At 49.4% G+C, this 16,651-nt stretch overlaps 1 protein-coding gene across 3 annotated transcripts in view; it reads right to left on the minus strand.

Moving 5' to 3' along the window:
* Positions 1–13,714: 13,714 nt before the first annotated feature.
* Positions 13,715–16,651, minus strand: part of NOL10 (nucleolar protein 10) — a 112,696-nt gene continuing 109,759 nt past the window's right edge. For all 3 annotated transcript variants that reach the window (XM_053588926.1, XM_053588928.1, XM_053588925.1), the window contains one exon: positions 13,715–14,985. In XM_053588926.1, the coding sequence (XP_053444901.1) occupies positions 14,866–14,985 (120 nt within the window). In that variant the 3' untranslated portion in view covers positions 13,715–14,865. The remainder of the gene's footprint in view (positions 14,986–16,651) is intronic.

A 16,651-nucleotide genomic window follows, 5' to 3' on the forward strand; every position in this document is an offset into this window, starting at 1 on the left:
AACTTCTCAAGTGGTCTCCTGAGCAGGAGAGGGTGACCACCCTGAGCAAGCCCTTGAGGCAGCCTCAGGAACTTCCGAGGCTCCTGCTTTGAAGGGGCTGTGGAAACACACGGAGACAAGCCAGGGCCTGACTTCAAAGTGTAACACAAATTTAGCAAACTGGAGAGGAAAAGTCAAAGCCCCAGATGAGGGAGGATAAAGGAATCATGTTGCGTTTTTGTTACACACAAGGCAAGAAGGCATTGAAATTGTGCCCAGGGGTTGTTTAGTGTTATTGAGGAAGAAAAAGAAAATGTCCCCCACCCCGGGCTCCCCCCTGCCCTCACCCGAGGAGGCGGCAGGAAGGAGAAGGGACCACTGGCATGTCACGTTTTCCCTGTCCTGTGTCATCCTGGAGGGCATCCCTCCCCACCACCTGCTCTGCTCCTGACCCCCTTGACCTCACTGGGGACCAGAAGTCGAGGGCAGGTCCTTCCTTGGTGGACTGAGGACCTTGCTCCTGGAGCCGTGGAAAGCACAGGGGGCTGGCGTGCTGGCTGGGTGGGCTCGCTGGAGGCTCGCTCTGGCACTTTTGCTGGGAGAAAGAATGAAGAGCAACATGGCTCGAGCAGGGGTTGTCTCATCCTCATCTCCTTTGTGGAGAGGACGAGTCAAGACGAGCTGCCAGGCTGTCCAGCCATGCTGGGTGTCTTGGTGTCACTCACGTTCTCCAAGGCCCTCCACAGGGCCCCTCAAGCCCCCATCTCAGGCTTGAACCAAGTCTCAGACCTGGATCATCTCATGTTGCCCATGTGCCCTGGTGCCACCGACAGGCTCTGTCTGTCCCCAGTTCCCGGGACCAATCCCGACCCAAGCCCTGTGTTCTGGACTTGGCCACACACGCCCTGTCTGCTCTGCCCCATCTCATGGCCCTCGGGTGGATAACTGGACATCGATTTCTGCTTGGTAAACAGAAGTCTCTGGGCTTCCCGAGAGTGGGAGGCCCCTTCCCCTGCCGTTTCTCTTGCTAGGATGGAAGGCACGGCTTGGCCACACCTGTAATGCAAACTCTATTCACCCCTTATTCTGTGCCAACCACGAGAAGGTGCCCCAAGACCCTGGCTGGAGTAGCAGGTGTGAGTGACAAGGCTAGGATGGTAAGTGTTCTTCCAAAATGGGGCTTCTGGCCTCTCTGGCCACCTGCGCACATTGCTGAGTCCAGGCTCCCAAGAGAATTGCCACTGGGCAGAATCAGGCCCTCTATTGCTTAAAAAAATTACTGCAGGCCTGTCACACCTAAGACCCTGTATTTAGTGCTTTCGCGTAGCTTATCTCCCACTTACTCATCACTGCGTTTACTCACCCGGGAAACACCAAGTGAGCATCTGTGCCAGGCATCTCGGAAGCAGGTGTCACCATGACAGTCCCCCGGCTCTAGGCTGAACCGTTAATGCCTGAATCTAACTCAGCTCCTGGGAGCTAGGGACAGCCAGCTCTGCGCTTCAGATGAAACGAAAAGCTGAGAGCTAAATGACTTGTCCAAGGTCACACAGCTGAGAAGGGCTGAAGACCTTTTTATCTGGGGTTTGCAGACTCTGCAGAGATCTTAGACTGTGTGGGCCCTTGGGTCTCTGATGCAACTGCTGGACTCTGAGGTTGTAACGCAAAATCATCCACAGACAATATGTGAACAAACGCACATGGCTGTCCTTCAACAAAACTTTATTTACAGAAGAAAAGGAGGTGAGACTTCACATCTTTCATGTTTACATGGATAGAGCTGGAACATACTCTTCTTAGTAAAGTATCTCAAGAATGGGAAAAAAAGTATCCAAGGTACTCAACACTACTATGAAATCAGTATATAATCACCTGCACATTCATATGAATGGTAAAACATAACTATAGTCCAGAAAGTAGAAGGGAAGAGGAGAGAGAGGGGAGATGAGGAGGGTTATGGGAGGAGGGAGGGCATTTGGGGGACCTCACCTAATGTGCATGAAGCAATGGTACATTTCAAAACTATTAAGAAATGAGTATAATCGTGATGGATATGTTAGTTCAATGTAAGCATTTCATATTGTATATCAAAGCAGAACACTGAACCACATAAATGCATCCATGTACAATAATAATTAAAAAAAAGAAAGAAAAGGAGGGAGCTAAACCCAGTATGGCTGATGTCCTAATCAGAAAGAAATTTGGACGCAGAGACACAGGGGCACAGGGGTGAACTCCTTGTGAAAACAAAGGCAGAGATTGGAGTGATGCATCTGTAACCCAAGGAGCACCAAAGATGGCCAGCCACCACCAGGAGCTGGTAGAAGCCTGGAAGGACCCTCCCCTAGAGCCTTTGGAGACAGAATGGCTGCCAACACCCTAATTTCAGACACCTATCCCCAGAACTATAAGACAATAAATTTCTGGGTTATAAGCCACCCAGTTTATGGTGCTTTGTTATGGGGCCACAGGAGACCAACACGGCATATTCATTCATTTCAGAAATGCTTACTGAGCACCTACTATGTACCAGGCACTTTAAAACAATGGCCCCCGGGCGGCGCCTGTGGCTCAGTGAGTAGGGTGCCGGCCCCATATGCCGAGGGTGGCGGGTTCAAACCCAGCCCCGGCCAAACTGCAACAAAAAAATAGCCGGGCGTTGTGGCGGGCGCCTGTAGTCCCAGCTGCTCGGGAGGCTGAGGCAAGAGAATCGCGTAAGCCCAAGAGTTAGAGGTTGCTGTGAGCCGTGTGACGCCACGGCACTCTACCCGAGGGCGGTACAGTGAGACTCTGTCTCTACAAAAAAAAAAAAAACAATGGCCCCCAACCTTTTTGGCACCAGGGATCCATTTCATGGAAGACAATATTTCTGCAGAGCTTAGGTGGTGATGAGAACAATGGGGAGTGCCTATAAATACAGAGGAAGCTTCACCCCGGCCTTTTTCTCAGGGCCCCCTGACCTCCCTGAGAGTAGGAGTCATTCCTGGCCTCGTCCATTGTCACTGCTGTCACAGAGGGTGCTGCAGGAGGACAGGGCAGGGCTGCACTGTGCGTTCTCCACTCAGCTCCCTTTGGGCCACTTCTGTGCCAGGAGAAGGGGCTGCCTGGCTGGCACTGCATCCTCCTGGGACCTGTCAGGGCTGGAAGAGGCTAACTTGAGGGTGGAGGGCAGAGACACAGGCCTTATGAACAGTTTCACACATATAATTTACACATACAATAAAGGAGGTCAGAGTGAGGAGGGCAGGGACATGGCCACCTGAGGCCTCCCCAGGCCGGGGCAAGCTGGACTGTGGTCTTCTCCACCTAACCACGTGTGCTGCCTGCCCCTCACCTCTCCTCGAAGAGAATGTGCTGAGCTTTTCTTCATGTGGTGCTTTACTCAACTACAGTAAAGGTGAGGACCCTACTTGCTGGGCTAACCCCTGAGGGAAATAATTACTTTCCAGCAGAAACGTCTTAAATGACTCTTTGAAGATCCCTCCTAATCCCTCTCTGGCAAGAGGAATGTCCCTCATGGTAGAGCAGGAGCCCGTAGGTCTGGGCCAAGCACGGCTGAGGCCTGGGGCTCGCGCTCCACACACCCCGTCACTGCACAGCTCCCTCTCTGCACCTTCTCCTTGCCTCTTGCTGCTGCCTCAGTTTCTTCTCATCTGCAAGAAGTCTCTGCTGGGACCCTGGGCCGGCCTCAGCCACCATGGCACGTGGCTGCCACCGCTGTGCCCAGCCCACCCGTCTGCCTCTCTGCCTTCAGCTCCTGGTCTACACTCCCACTCGTCCCATCAGGCTGCGTTTCCTTGGCCATTGCCACCTCCAGAGGTTGGTGTCAGGGTTGTCACAGCTATACCTTCGTGCTTGGTGTAGCCGACTTTGGTCCCAAGCCCCCACCTCTAACCCTCGTGCTCCCCCAAGTAGCCACTTTCCTATTTGGTCACACAAAGCCTTACCGTCCCGAATCGATTTCCCTCTAACAATTCGTGACAGGTCCCTGAGAGCTTGCGTTTTGGCTTGTTTGGCTGAGAAGCTGTACAGCCTCCACCTCCACATGCAGACCTGCCTGCACCGGGCACCTCCCTGGGGACACTGGAGCCCCTCTTCTGGCGAGACGGCAGAGGGGTTAGGTGGCCACACGCAGGGCTCCCCGCCTGCCTCTGCCCCTCACGCCTGGTCAAGGCAGGCAGCCCTCAGGGTGGGCCAGGACAGGAGTGGTAAAAGGACAGAGGCCAGTGACGGGCCTGTGATGCTGCACTGGGCAGGGATTTGTGCTCCCCTGCGGCTCATGTGCCAGGGCACATTTCTAGCTCAGGAGGGAGGGAATCCCGGCAGCACCAGGTTGGAGTGTTGGGACAAACCTCAGCCCCTGCTCAGCTTCGCCCCAAACCTCACCACTTTCCTCACTGCTGCCTAACTCGGAAGCCTCTTCACTGCCCTCCTCCAGTCTAAAAGTTCAGTATTTTGTCAATATCTGCCTCCCCGTCTCATAGCTGGTCCCAAACTTTCACTGCTGCCCCAGAGTAACACCCGACATCTAGATCCTACGGGCTGCCCTGGGCCCATATGTTCTAGAGCTCACCAAGTGTGGGGCTTCCACTTGGCACAGGCCAGGGGCCTGCAGGAGCTGCCATCCCCAAACACCCACAGTCACATGCCAGGTGCCCTGTGGAGTAGGGAGCACGGTCCCTGCCTCATGTTTTGCCGGTTGAGGAAAGTGAGACTCAGGGAAGGAAAGTGACATCCCCACATTCCTGTTTTGTTTTCACTGCCTTGGTCATTTTCAAACTCCACCTTCTAAAACAGATTGGGTGGGAGCTCCTGACGCCCACCACGGGCTTGAGGGTTCCCCGGTGCAGGAATGTCCACCAGTCCTATGCCAAGCTGCGTCTCTGCTTAATCTTCCCTGACTCTGAATCTAAGGATGACGAGGTCAACAAGCTCTGCGAGGCCTCGTACAATGGCACTGTTCTGGAACGTTCCATATAGCATCTCATTTAATTCCCCTAACAATCTGTGAGGCAGGTGCTTATTCTCGTATCTTACTGATGAGAAGCTGAGACCCAAAGAGAGCAGGGCTCTGATCTGGGTCAGAGAGCCAGTGAGGAGAGGAGCTCGACCCAAACCCAAGGGCTAGGTGAGCTGATGTAGGAAAAGCACTGGGCACCAGGCCTGGCATGTCACCAGTGTGTGGTAAACGTCAGTGTGATGGTTGATTTTGTGTATCGCTTGACTGGGCCGTGTCTGCTGGCTGAGCAATGCAACTGGGTAGCCTCATCCAACCCGTTGAAGGCCTGACCAGAAGGAAAGGCAGAAGGAGGGCGATTCTGTCTTCACGCTGGGACGTCAGTCTTTCGCACTTGCAGAAATCAGCCTTCTTGGGTCTTGAGCCTCTGCCTTCAGACTGGAACTGACCCGTGGCTCTTCCGATGGTCAGTTTGCCAACTGCAGACCTTGAGATTCCTCTGCTCCCGTGAGTATGTGAACCAAGTCTTTATGATAAATTTCTTTCCATATGTGTGTATCCCACTGGTCCTGTTTCTCTGGGGAATCCTAGTTCCATTGGCACTGTCAGCACCACTGCTCTGCCTCTGTACCAGCAGCCACCAGCCACGCACAGCCTGCTGGGGGCAGGCACCTGAGCTTATTAAGACAACAATGTTTATTAAGTGCTGTGTGCTGTGTGCCGAGGCCACACAGCCCTTGCTGGAGCAGGGGACAAGAGGCAGGAGTTCACAGTGGCAGCAAGGGCTGGCTGTCCCACACAACTGGTGGTGAGGTGCCGTGCAGCTCTTAATTATGACAAGAACCAGCGAAATCAAATTTACTTGTTATTGTGAGATTAGGGCCATACCATTTGTACATATGATTTACAAACAAAACTGTTTTCGTGGCTACCCTCTTAAAACAAGATGTGACCTGGTTTAAAGAACCTGAGAGCTAATTCCGGCACTGCCTCATATTTAGTTACGCCTTTCTTCCAAGGAGTTTAAAGGACCTCACTCATTAAGCTCCACAAATACCCTCTGAAGTCTTTAGGGGACAGAGACTATTAAACCCAATTTACAGATGTAGAGACCAAGGCACAGAGGGGTTAAGTGACTTGGGCAGCTTTGCCACAAGCAAGTCTGGGCCAGACCCAGGTCTTCTCTTGTTTCTTTCTGTTTTCTTTACTAATCAAACTCTGTCCTGCATCCTGAAACTGCTTCATCATTAAGGGCTTAGTTTCCCACAGCTTGTTCTGGCAGCGCAGATTCTGCTGCTGTTCATGTGGGCAGGAGGCCTGGGAGGAGAGTGCAGGAAACAGGCAGTGCTGCGTAGATTCAGGGGGCAGGAAGGTCCGCGCAGAGCAGCAGCTGGGAAGGCAGGAACCAAGACTGCAGAGCCACGCGAAGGGCCTAGGCACAGCTCACCTGACGGACACCATGCTGTGCCCACCCTCCTGATGGGATAATTTCACTCGGTGCCAACCACAGGAGCTGACAGCACCTTCTTTGAGCACCAGGCAAGACTCTGCCTTTGGCCTTTGCTGCAGCCACCTGGTGGTGGGCCCCAGACCACCAGCAGCGGCATCTGGGATATTACAAAATACAAGTTTTTGGCTGGGCATGGTGGCTCACACCTGTAATCCTAGCACACTGTCTGGGAAGCCAAGGAGGGAAGATCCTTTGAGTTCAGGAGTTTGAGACCAGCCTGAGCAAGAGTGAGACCTTATCTCTACTAAAAATAGAAAGACTAGCAGGGCATCCTGGCTGGCGTCTATAGTCCCAGCTACTTGGGGGGGCTGAGGCAGGAGAATCTCTTGAGTCCAAGAGTTTGAGGTGGTGTGAGCTATACAATGGTACTCTACCCAGGCCACAAAAAAAAAAAAACACGTTTTCTGGCCCCATTTCAGACCCATGAATCAGAAACTCTGCTCTGCAGGCGCTGTAGGGCTTCCTGATGCTCCTCCAGGGTCTCTGCCAAGAACGTTCCCCTCCTGCCATATCCCAGCAGGCTCTTCCTCCTTCCAGGCTTTTCTCAAGCAACTCACCTCCTCTGTGGGCCTCTCCTGAGCCAGCGGTTCCATTCGGTCCTAGCTCTGCCCTCCCAGGTCCCCTTCCTATCCCCCATGGCTCTCACCGTATTGTTTACTGGAACTTTCTGTCTCCCCTGTGCAACAAGCCCCACGAGAGCAGGACCCCATGCTTAGTCACGTGTGCAGGTGAGAAGTAGCTGAACGAACCAGGACTTCTGGCTCAGTTCACTGGGGGAATGATGAGGAGGACCCCGTGTCCCAGTAGGGGTGGCATGCGTGAGTTCTGTTTTGGGCATGGAACTCCGCTGGCAGGCACGCGGACCGCACAGGCTGTTTGGGGGTGGCTCTGAGAGAGGCAAGAAGAATGAAGGGTTTGAAGAAGCCTGGAGCACATCAACATCTATGTGGGTGAGAGAGAGCCAGCAAGACCAAGGAGGCCGAGGACAAAAAGGAAATGCAGAGAGTGTCAAATGCCGCCAAGGAGGCCAGTGAGCTGGAGTCTAAGATTTGGCAAGATTGGGAGATGAGCTTCCTTTCCCAAGAGCTCCAGTGAAGGAGGGGCCTGGAGGTGGGTTCCAATAAGGCACGGAGCCGCCACACGGCGGGCATGGAACAGGGAGTGGGGTGCCAGGACAGGCTCCATCTCCCCAAATTTCTCACAGATCATCTGAAGTGTGGGAGAAGGCTGTAGGGTGCCAGCACTGGACAGTGAGCTGAAACGGACACGACAGGGGAAATGCAGTCAGCAGGTGTCTCAGCCAGCTGAACTCTAGGACCGGGCAAACCCTGAGAGGTTAGGATTCCTGATTTTGTCCTGCATTGGCAAGAAACCCAAGGCTACTAGAAAAAACATTTGGACTCTCTTCCGCCCTATAACTTTGAAGTTCCATCTGCGTTTACAAAATAGTCACAAACAGGGTCTGGAACCAACAACAGTCAGAGAATAATAACTTCCTCCTGCATTAAGATGTGTGTATGGGAACTCTCGCTAGGCAGGAAGCCTGGTGAGCACAGGGGCGTTTCCCCACCTTCAGGGGAGGTACGCCCCAGGATGACACCCCAAGGCCGGTGACCTGTGTCCCCCCCTCCCCCTGAAACTCCTGCTTTAGGACATCCTGCTCCTCCAAAGGCAAGAACCACATACACCTGAGCTGGCGGGTTGGAATCCAGCCCGGGGCCCGCCAAACAACAATGACTGCTACAACCAAAAAATAGCCGGGCGTTGTGGCGGGGCCTGTAGTCCCAGCTACTTGGGAGGCTGAGGCAAGAGAATCACCTAAGCCCAGGAGTTGGAGGTTGCTGTGAGCTGTGATGCCCACCCAGGGTGACAGCTTGAGGCTCTGTCTCAAAAAAAAAAAAAATTTAATAAAAAAATTTAAAAAAAAGTAGAAATTATTAGTGGAAATATGGTGGCTCATGCCTGTAATACTAGCACTGTGGTAGGCTGAGAAAGGAGGATCCTTTGAGCTCAGAAGTTCCAGACCAGCTTAAGCAAGCAAGAGTGAGATCCCCATCTCTACTAAAAATAGAAAAATTATCCTGGTGTTGTGGCGGGCACCTGTAGTCCCAGCTACTTCGGAGGCTGAGGCAGGAGCATGGCTTGAACCCAGGAGTCTGAGGTTGCTGTGAGTTAGGCTGATGCCACAGCACTGTAGCCTGAGCAAAACTGTAATAAAAAAAAAAAGAAAGAAAAAAGGAAATTATTAGGACTGGAATTTTCCCCACATGTTCAAAGAGATATATGATGTCCTAAACCAAAGCTACTCCAAATATAAGGCAATTCCATATTTTCCCAAAGGAAATAAAAAAAGTATGCCAACTTGTATATATAAAATCTTTTTTAGGGACTTCAAAGAAATAATCAAATATTTACTCATAGTATTTATGAGTTATACTTAAAAAAAAATCACTTACTCTACAACCTTGGTTTCTTTTCCCAAAGTTTTGAGTAGGCACAAAAAACCACACCCCTGCCATGACCCAGTTCACATTCTGGTGTGGCATGGGGCTGGGGGCAGCAACACCACAGAGGAAGTAAACCAATTACTGATGAAACGAGACGCTGTCTGGGATCAGATATTTTAAAATAATGGGGGAGCACTTACAAGCGGCAATAGCATTAGCTGCTGTTAATTATTGAAGCTGGTGCTGGGTACATGGAAACTCATTAAACCCTCCTCTAGGGCAGCGCCTGTGGCTCAGTCGGTAAGGTTCGGGCCCCATATACCGAGGGTGGCGGGTTCAAACCCGGCCCCGGCTGAACTGCAACCAAAAAATAGCCGGGCGCTGTGGCGGGCGCCTGTGGTCCCAGCTACTCGGGAGGCTGAGGCAAGAGAATCGCTTAAGCCCAGGAGTTGGAGGTTGTGTGAGCTGTGTGATGCCATGGCACTCTACCAAGGGCCATAAAGTTAGACTCTGTCTCTACCAAAAAAAAAAAAAAAAACCCTCCTCTACTTTGGTATGTGTTTGACATTTTTCATAATAAAACTTCTTTAAAAAAGCACGTCATGTTGAGCATCACTTGCAATGCAGGTGATGGGGTGTGCTGGGTGTGGGGAGTGACAACTTAAACAGGTTGTCATGACCTGACAAGGTGACAGGCTAGGGAAGAGCATTCCACACAGAGGGAATTCAACTGCAAACAAAGGCGTTGGCTTAAGAGAATGCTTGGAGTTTTCCAGAAATAGCAAGGGCGGTGTGCAGATGCTGGGTCACTCTGTGCCTTGCAGTCTGCTGGGGGGATGTGGCTATTTATTACTCTGAGCAAGAATGCATGTCCCTGGAGGATGCTGACAAGAGAAACATGATCAGAATCCAATTTAAAATAAGCCTGCTCTAGTCAAAACAGAGTCCCTCACCCACAACCTGCTTCTGCTGTTGTTTTTCTGGTACTGGTCAAGGACAACTCTATCCCTGCCCTGCCAAGGCCAGTCCACCGAACCACGCTTGGCTCCCCTCCTTCCTGCCTCCGCCACACCTGCCACTCCTACCTGCAAATCTGCTGGGCCCAACCCTGCGACCCCGGGACCTGCCCCACTACCCCCAGGATGCCAGGGCGCTTCTTAGGTCGTCTCCTGCTTCTGCTCAAGTCCTGCACCACCCTCCTTCTCACAGCAGTTGGAGAATAAATGAGGTGGGTCATTCATGAGATGAGAAACTCACACCAGTCTCAGGAACAGGCAAAATAAAGCACTCCATGATGGTACTTAAAAGAATTTTATTAAGATTGGCCTAAGAATGTTATAAAATATTTCTTTTTGCTTTTCTGACAAGTGATGAAAAGAAGCTAGATTTCTATCCTAACTAATATTGAACTCTCTCAAACCTCATCTAACAAGGATGAAAGCAGATAGAAATGACATTTCCACTCTTGTACCACTGTTTTACTATTTTACTTACTAAAATAAACATACTAAAATTAGTATGTTCATTTTTTTTTTTTTTTAGAGACAGGGTCTCATTTTGTTGCTCTTGGTAGAGTGCTGTAACATCATAGCTCACAGCAACCTCCAGCTCTTGGGCTTAGGCAATTCTCTTGCCTCAGCCTCCTGAGTAGCTGGGTCTACAGGCGCCTGCCACAACGCCTGGCTACTTTTTGTTGCAGTTAGGCCGGGGCAGGGTTAGAATCCACCACCCTTAGTATACGGGGCCTGCGCCCTACCCACTGAGCCACAGGCGCCGCCCTTTAGTATGTTCATTTAAAAAACAACTTGGGTTAGGGCGGCGCCTGTGGCTCAGTTGGTAAGGCGCCGGCCCCATATACTGAGGGTGGCAGGTTCAAACCCGGCCCGGCCAAACTGCAACAACAACAAAAAAAATAGCCAGGCATTGTGACGGGTGCCTGTAGTCCCAGTGACTCTGGAGGCTGAGGCAAGAGAATCAACCTAAGCCCAGGAGTTAGAGGTTGCTGTGAGCTGTGTTACGTCATGGCACTCTACTGAGGGCCATAAAGTGAGATTCTGTCTCTACAAAAAACTTGGGTTATACTTATGCCAGAAATGATTTTGAAAAGATTCTTTCTTTTGATTTTTAGGTCAAACCACAAATAGGCAAAGAATTAAATAATGAATCAGCCATATAATGAAATACTCTGAAGTTTATACAAAAGAATGAGGTAGATCTCCTTATACATGCATAGACTTGGGAACATGTCTATATTATTAATTATAAAAGTTTAGAAACAACATTGTGTGACCCCATTTGCACTATCAAAACAGATGTATATATAGTCCATAGAACAGAAAAGTGTTTGAAAAAATATGCCTTATACTGTTACGAGTTATCTTAGGGAAGCAGATGGGAATGGTCCTGTTATGATGGGTACCTGTCATTTTGATAAAACAATTCTTTTTCGATGAAAGTTTCTATTCAAGGATCACGTGCATGCAGAAAGGCGTATGAGTCACAGGTAGCTCAGGAGGGGTCAGAGGGCCACCACCAGGTGGGATCCTAAATGTCCGTCACCTCTCTCAGCCAGGTGTCTCTCTCTCCAAAGTCACCACTAGACTAACTGCTGAAAACAACCTCAGAAAAAAGCACTTGGCCATTAGGTCTGGGCCGTCAGACCCCGAGGGGATCTGAAGAGGAGAGAGGAGAAACGGCCCCTCAGGAACCACCAGCACACGCCGATGTGAGCACCCGGCCGCCACAGACCCCGCTGTAAGGCTGTCGCTTCTCTTGCTGGTCCGTGAGCACTCCTGGGCGCATGTTCCTGACACAGAGGCCCAGGAGAAACGAGGTCATTTCTTGTGGTGAATGAGTGATAAATATATTACACATGCAGAAAAATCATGGAGTAGAAAACTTGCATAAAAATTTAAAACAGGAAACTTCAAAGAAAAGTGAGGATCCTAGCAGGTACTTCAGGGAGCCCTGAAGAGGGGGGTGCGTCTGTTTTAAGGGTGCAACAGGTAGAAAAATCTAGGCCCTGAGAGGCCAGCAAAGCCGGGAAGAAGCATCTGTGTAGCTCTCTGGTCAGCACAGACTTAGCATCCGTCCTTTAAGGAATTCTCCAGAAGAAAAGCAGAGGGGAACCCCTGCTCTTGAAAAACCTCACCGTAAAGCAGCTTTAGTAAGTATTCGTGAGCCTCACACGGCACCAGGTGCTGTACCAATAAGCAACTCATGTCATCCTCACAAACACCAGGTATTAGGTTGATTTTCTAGGAGGAAACCAGACTCTAAGAGATAAATAGTCAAAAGACACAGAACTGATAGGGACAGAGTTGGGATTCAACCCCGGGGCAGTGGGGCTCCAAAGCCCAGCTCTTTCCACCACATCACCAGCTCCAGCTGTCCAGAACTGACCCAGTCTCTCCTCCTTCTGCTGAAGGTTTGGCTTCTCAGTTTTCTTTTTCTTTTTTTGGAGAGAGTTTCATTTTGTTGCCCTCGGTAGAGTGCCGTGGCGTTATAGTTCACAGCAACCTCCAGCTCTTGGGCTTAGGCAAGTTTCTTGCCTCAGCCTCCCAAGTAGCTGGGACCACAGTCACCCACCACAATGCCCGGCTATTTTTTGTTGCAGTTTGGCCAGGGCCCTGTTCAAACCTGCCACCCTCGGTATATGGGGCAGGCGTCCTACTCACTGAGCCACAGGTGCCGCCCGGCTTCTCAGTTTTCTAAGAGTCCCAGTGTCACACAGCCAGTGAGCTCCTTCTGCTAACCCAGAGCTCCGCCTATGGAATTTAGTACTGGGGTATCCTGGCCCCCACACAAAGCGGTCACCCAAAGGAAGGAAGGAACACAGGGGCCTGGGAAAGCCAGGCATAGCTGTGGAAGAACCTGACCTCAGGAAATGGGTCTAGGGCATAATCACCCAAGCTCTGGGGACAAATTCCAGCCAGCAGAGTGTCCCTCTCTAGCTTTTAAAACTCTCCATCCCTTAAGAAAGCAGCGTGGCAACAGAAGGGTATGAAAGAGGTGCTAACCCGCGCCTTTGAGAAGAGGTGGGTGATGAGCAGGAGTTGAGGGAGAACAAAGCTGAAAAGGGAAGCTGTCGGTAGCAGGGCCTGGAACAGTCGGAGCAGGGGGGATGGCTGCCCATTAACAAGATCCCTCTCAGAACCCACACAGACAAGGCCACTGCCGCCTACATGCCACACATACCTTCTTCCTAGAAGTTGACACATGGCCCATGCTGTTTGCCCTGCAAGTGGGGCAAACCAGTCAGCACAAAAGCAGCAGAGAGAGGGAGTGCCGGAAAGATGGCAAGAAAAGGGAGAAGGGGAGAAGTCAAGAGATAAGGAACAATGTCGAAACGGGAGGAAGAAAGCAGAGGCAGAGAGAGGAACAGGGAGGGGAGACAGGGGAGAGAGGGGGAGAGGAGAGAGAGGGGGGAGAGAGGGAAGGCGAGGAGAGGGAGGTGGAGAAGGAAAAGGGGAAGAATGGGGGAGAGAGAAATACCCGACTAAATTTGGAGCCGTGACTCTAGGTGTTCCTAAGGCCAATTGCATGCTCCCAAGTGATTATGTTAATTAATGCATTCTGACTTTTGGCTTAAAACATTCTAAATTGATATAAATTATTATATCAATTATAGTCCAGAGAGTTACTATTTCAATTGTACATAAAGCAACTTTAAAAATGTATGAAAGTACCTCCAAAATCACATTAATGCCCAGAAAACTAAGGGTACCAAAGTTATTTTTCAAATTAACTCAAGGAATAGGTCTTTCTCAAAGAAACCATTCAAATGAAAGTATTTATTTTTATAAATGTTTTCTCCACAAATTTATAAATGTTTTCTCCACAAGTTTGCCTCTTATTTGCACTTAAGAAACAGTAAAAAAAAAAAAAACTTCTGCCAAGTTTAAAGAAAGAATAACCAGTAGCTATCTTCCATGTCTTGTTTCTCATTACATGAGTATCCCTTGTCCAAAATGCCTGGGACTGGAAGTATTTGCAAACTTTTGCATGTGGTAATATTTGTATTATACTTACTGGCTGATCATCCCAAATCCGAAAATCCAAAATCTGAAATGCTTCAATGATCATTTCCTGTCAAGATCATGTTGGTGTTCTAACGTTTTAGATTTTCAGATTTGGTAGTCTCAGCCTGTTCCATTAAATTATATACTTTCTTGGTATAAAAACTTTTTTTTTTTTTTGGAGACAAGAGTCTCACTTTGTCACCCTTGGCAGAGTGCCGTGGTGTCATACCTCACAGCAACCTCCAACTCCTGGGCTTAAGTGATTTTCTTGCCTCAGCCTCCCAAGTAGCTGGGAGTACAGGCACCGCCACAGTGCCCTGCTATTTTTAGAGATGCGGTCTTGCTCTGGCTCAGGTTGGTCTCGAACCTGTGAGCTCAGGCAGTCTACCCACCCTGGCCTCCCAGGTGCTGGGATTACAGGTGTGAGCCACTGTGCCCGGCCGGTATAAAAATATTTAAAAAAATCTTAAACACATACACAAACAAGCCGACACACTTACCAGCTTATACTTATAAACACAAACATGGCAGGCACACAGATAGCAAGTAAGACAGGGATGGTATTTCTGGGTGGCTTAATCAAGAATGGCAGCAGGCATTATAAGAAAAAAGTTCTTAGAACATGATAGACCTCTGTTTTCACTGCAGGATAAATCTTTCAGTTCATGGCGCCCATTTTACAATTTTAAATAAACAACAACCTGGCTCACATGATTAAAACTGGGGGAAGACAATGTTCACAGGGAACAGTAACTTACAACAGCACCTTGGGGCTATGTGGTGGGCGCTGGCAGAGGCAGGGGGACAAGTTATCGAATCTTTACCTCCATATGCAAGAAGTTACACAGAACTTTAAACATGTGCACTCCTTTGTCTATGTTTATGCCCTAATGATGATCAACTTGGGGAACATGTGCTCCTTCCTAATCACATGTAGAATCACTTCCAAGTTCAATGAAACGGCCGTCCTCTTCTGTGTCTTGACTTCAGGTGACCAGCTGAGCGACGGAGCTTTTTCCTTTCTTGTCTATGTAGTTTCTCAGCTTCCTGTTGTTTCTTCTGTTGCTCAGACTAAACAAGAAAATTAAGTGAGTACAGGGAAAGAGACAGAAAATTCTAGTAAGTCTTTCTGGTAACCATCAGAATGTCAACAGCACTACCCTCAATCCTGGGTTTGCTGCTTGGAGAAATGCCGCCCACAGGGCCTAGGGCCCATCTTCAGGCCACCTAGATTCTGCTCTGACAAATGCTGCCAGGGCAGAAACAGGAGGACAAAGACCGACTTTCATTGTTGCTTTAAAAGCAGAAATCCTAACCCCCTGGGCAAGGGGAGAAGAGCCCAGATAGATCGGTTTGACTACAAAGTAAGAGACTGGATTTCAACCAACACACAAATACTACTGGGAAATTTTAAAAGGGCTACAAAAAAGCCACCTCAAGAAGATGCTATTTGCTTACAAAACGTCTGGTCTTCTCTTTTAGAAGTCTTTTGTTTACAAGCCAGAACCATTAGTTTATTCAGTCCTAAAAATAAAACAAAAAGTACTTATGTGTGGCTCGGCGCCTGTAGCTCAGTGGCTAGGGCACCAGCCACATACCCCGGAGGTGGAGGGTTCGAACCCAGGCCGGGCCTGCCAAACAACAATGACAACTACAACCAGAACATTGCTGGACTTTGTAGTAGGCGCATGTAGTCACAGCTATATGGGAGGCTGAGGCAAGAGAATCACTTGAGCCCAAGAGTTTGAGGTTGCTGTCAGCTGTGACGCCACAGAACTGTACCCAGGGTGACAAAGTGAGACTCTGTCTCAAAAAAGCAAACACACACAAAAAACCTTATGTGTATGAAAGTATATTATTACCCACACTTGATAAAGCATTCATTCAGCATAACCAGTTCCAAAGAATTTTTAGCTGTTTCCAAAAAATTGAACTGCCCCTGAAAGCAGTGATGTGCTATTGTTAAATACTGGTAAAAGCTCAGCAGATGGTTCACAAATTCATAGCTAGAAAAAGCGTGTGGACTATTGGGCTGGAGGCTATGAAGGGATCCACATTTGTTCTCAATACTCCTTCCTCTCTACCCCAAGCCTGACCCCAAATAGTTCTGGCAGTTTCCAGCAGAAATCCTTAGAATCTGAGCACTGATGCAGAACACATAATAAAGGTAAGAGCTCTGCAGGTTTTTCTTTTTTAACTTTTTTTTTTCTCAGAGATGGGACCTCGCTCTGTGGCCCCGGCTGCAGGGCAGCGGCATGATCACAGACAGCTCAGTGTAGCCTCCAACTCCTGGGCTCAAGTGATCCTCCTGCCTCAGCCTCCTGGGTAGCCAAGCGCCTGCCACCATACCTTTAAAACACATTTGATGGTTTTGAAAATACAAACTCCTCAATGTAAACCTCAAAAGAAACTCTTAGCTGTTGGAACTGCACAGAGGGTGAGCTGAGAAGGCGCTGTCCACTGTCAGGGCCTGAGTCCAACAAGCTGAAACATGCTCCGTGTTAACACCTACGGAATCTGTTCCCCTCCAGTTTATTTTCCACACACCTCAAAATATTCATTTGTATTTTACTCTCGAAGAAAAAGTCTCCACATTCACCTCCTGTGGCTATCACCCAAATAAAGATTGGGGTGAAGGAACAGTGAGAAAGGAAGGCAGTTTGTAATGCCAAAAAGAATGAACTCCTCCTCCAGGAAGCTCTTAAACAGGTTGAAAAATCTAAGTTCCCTTTCTGAC

This window comes from Nycticebus coucang, chromosome 4, assembly GCF_027406575.1.
Source record: "Nycticebus coucang isolate mNycCou1 chromosome 4, mNycCou1.pri, whole genome shotgun sequence".
Lineage (NCBI taxonomy): Eukaryota > Metazoa > Chordata > Mammalia > Primates > Lorisidae > Nycticebus > Nycticebus coucang.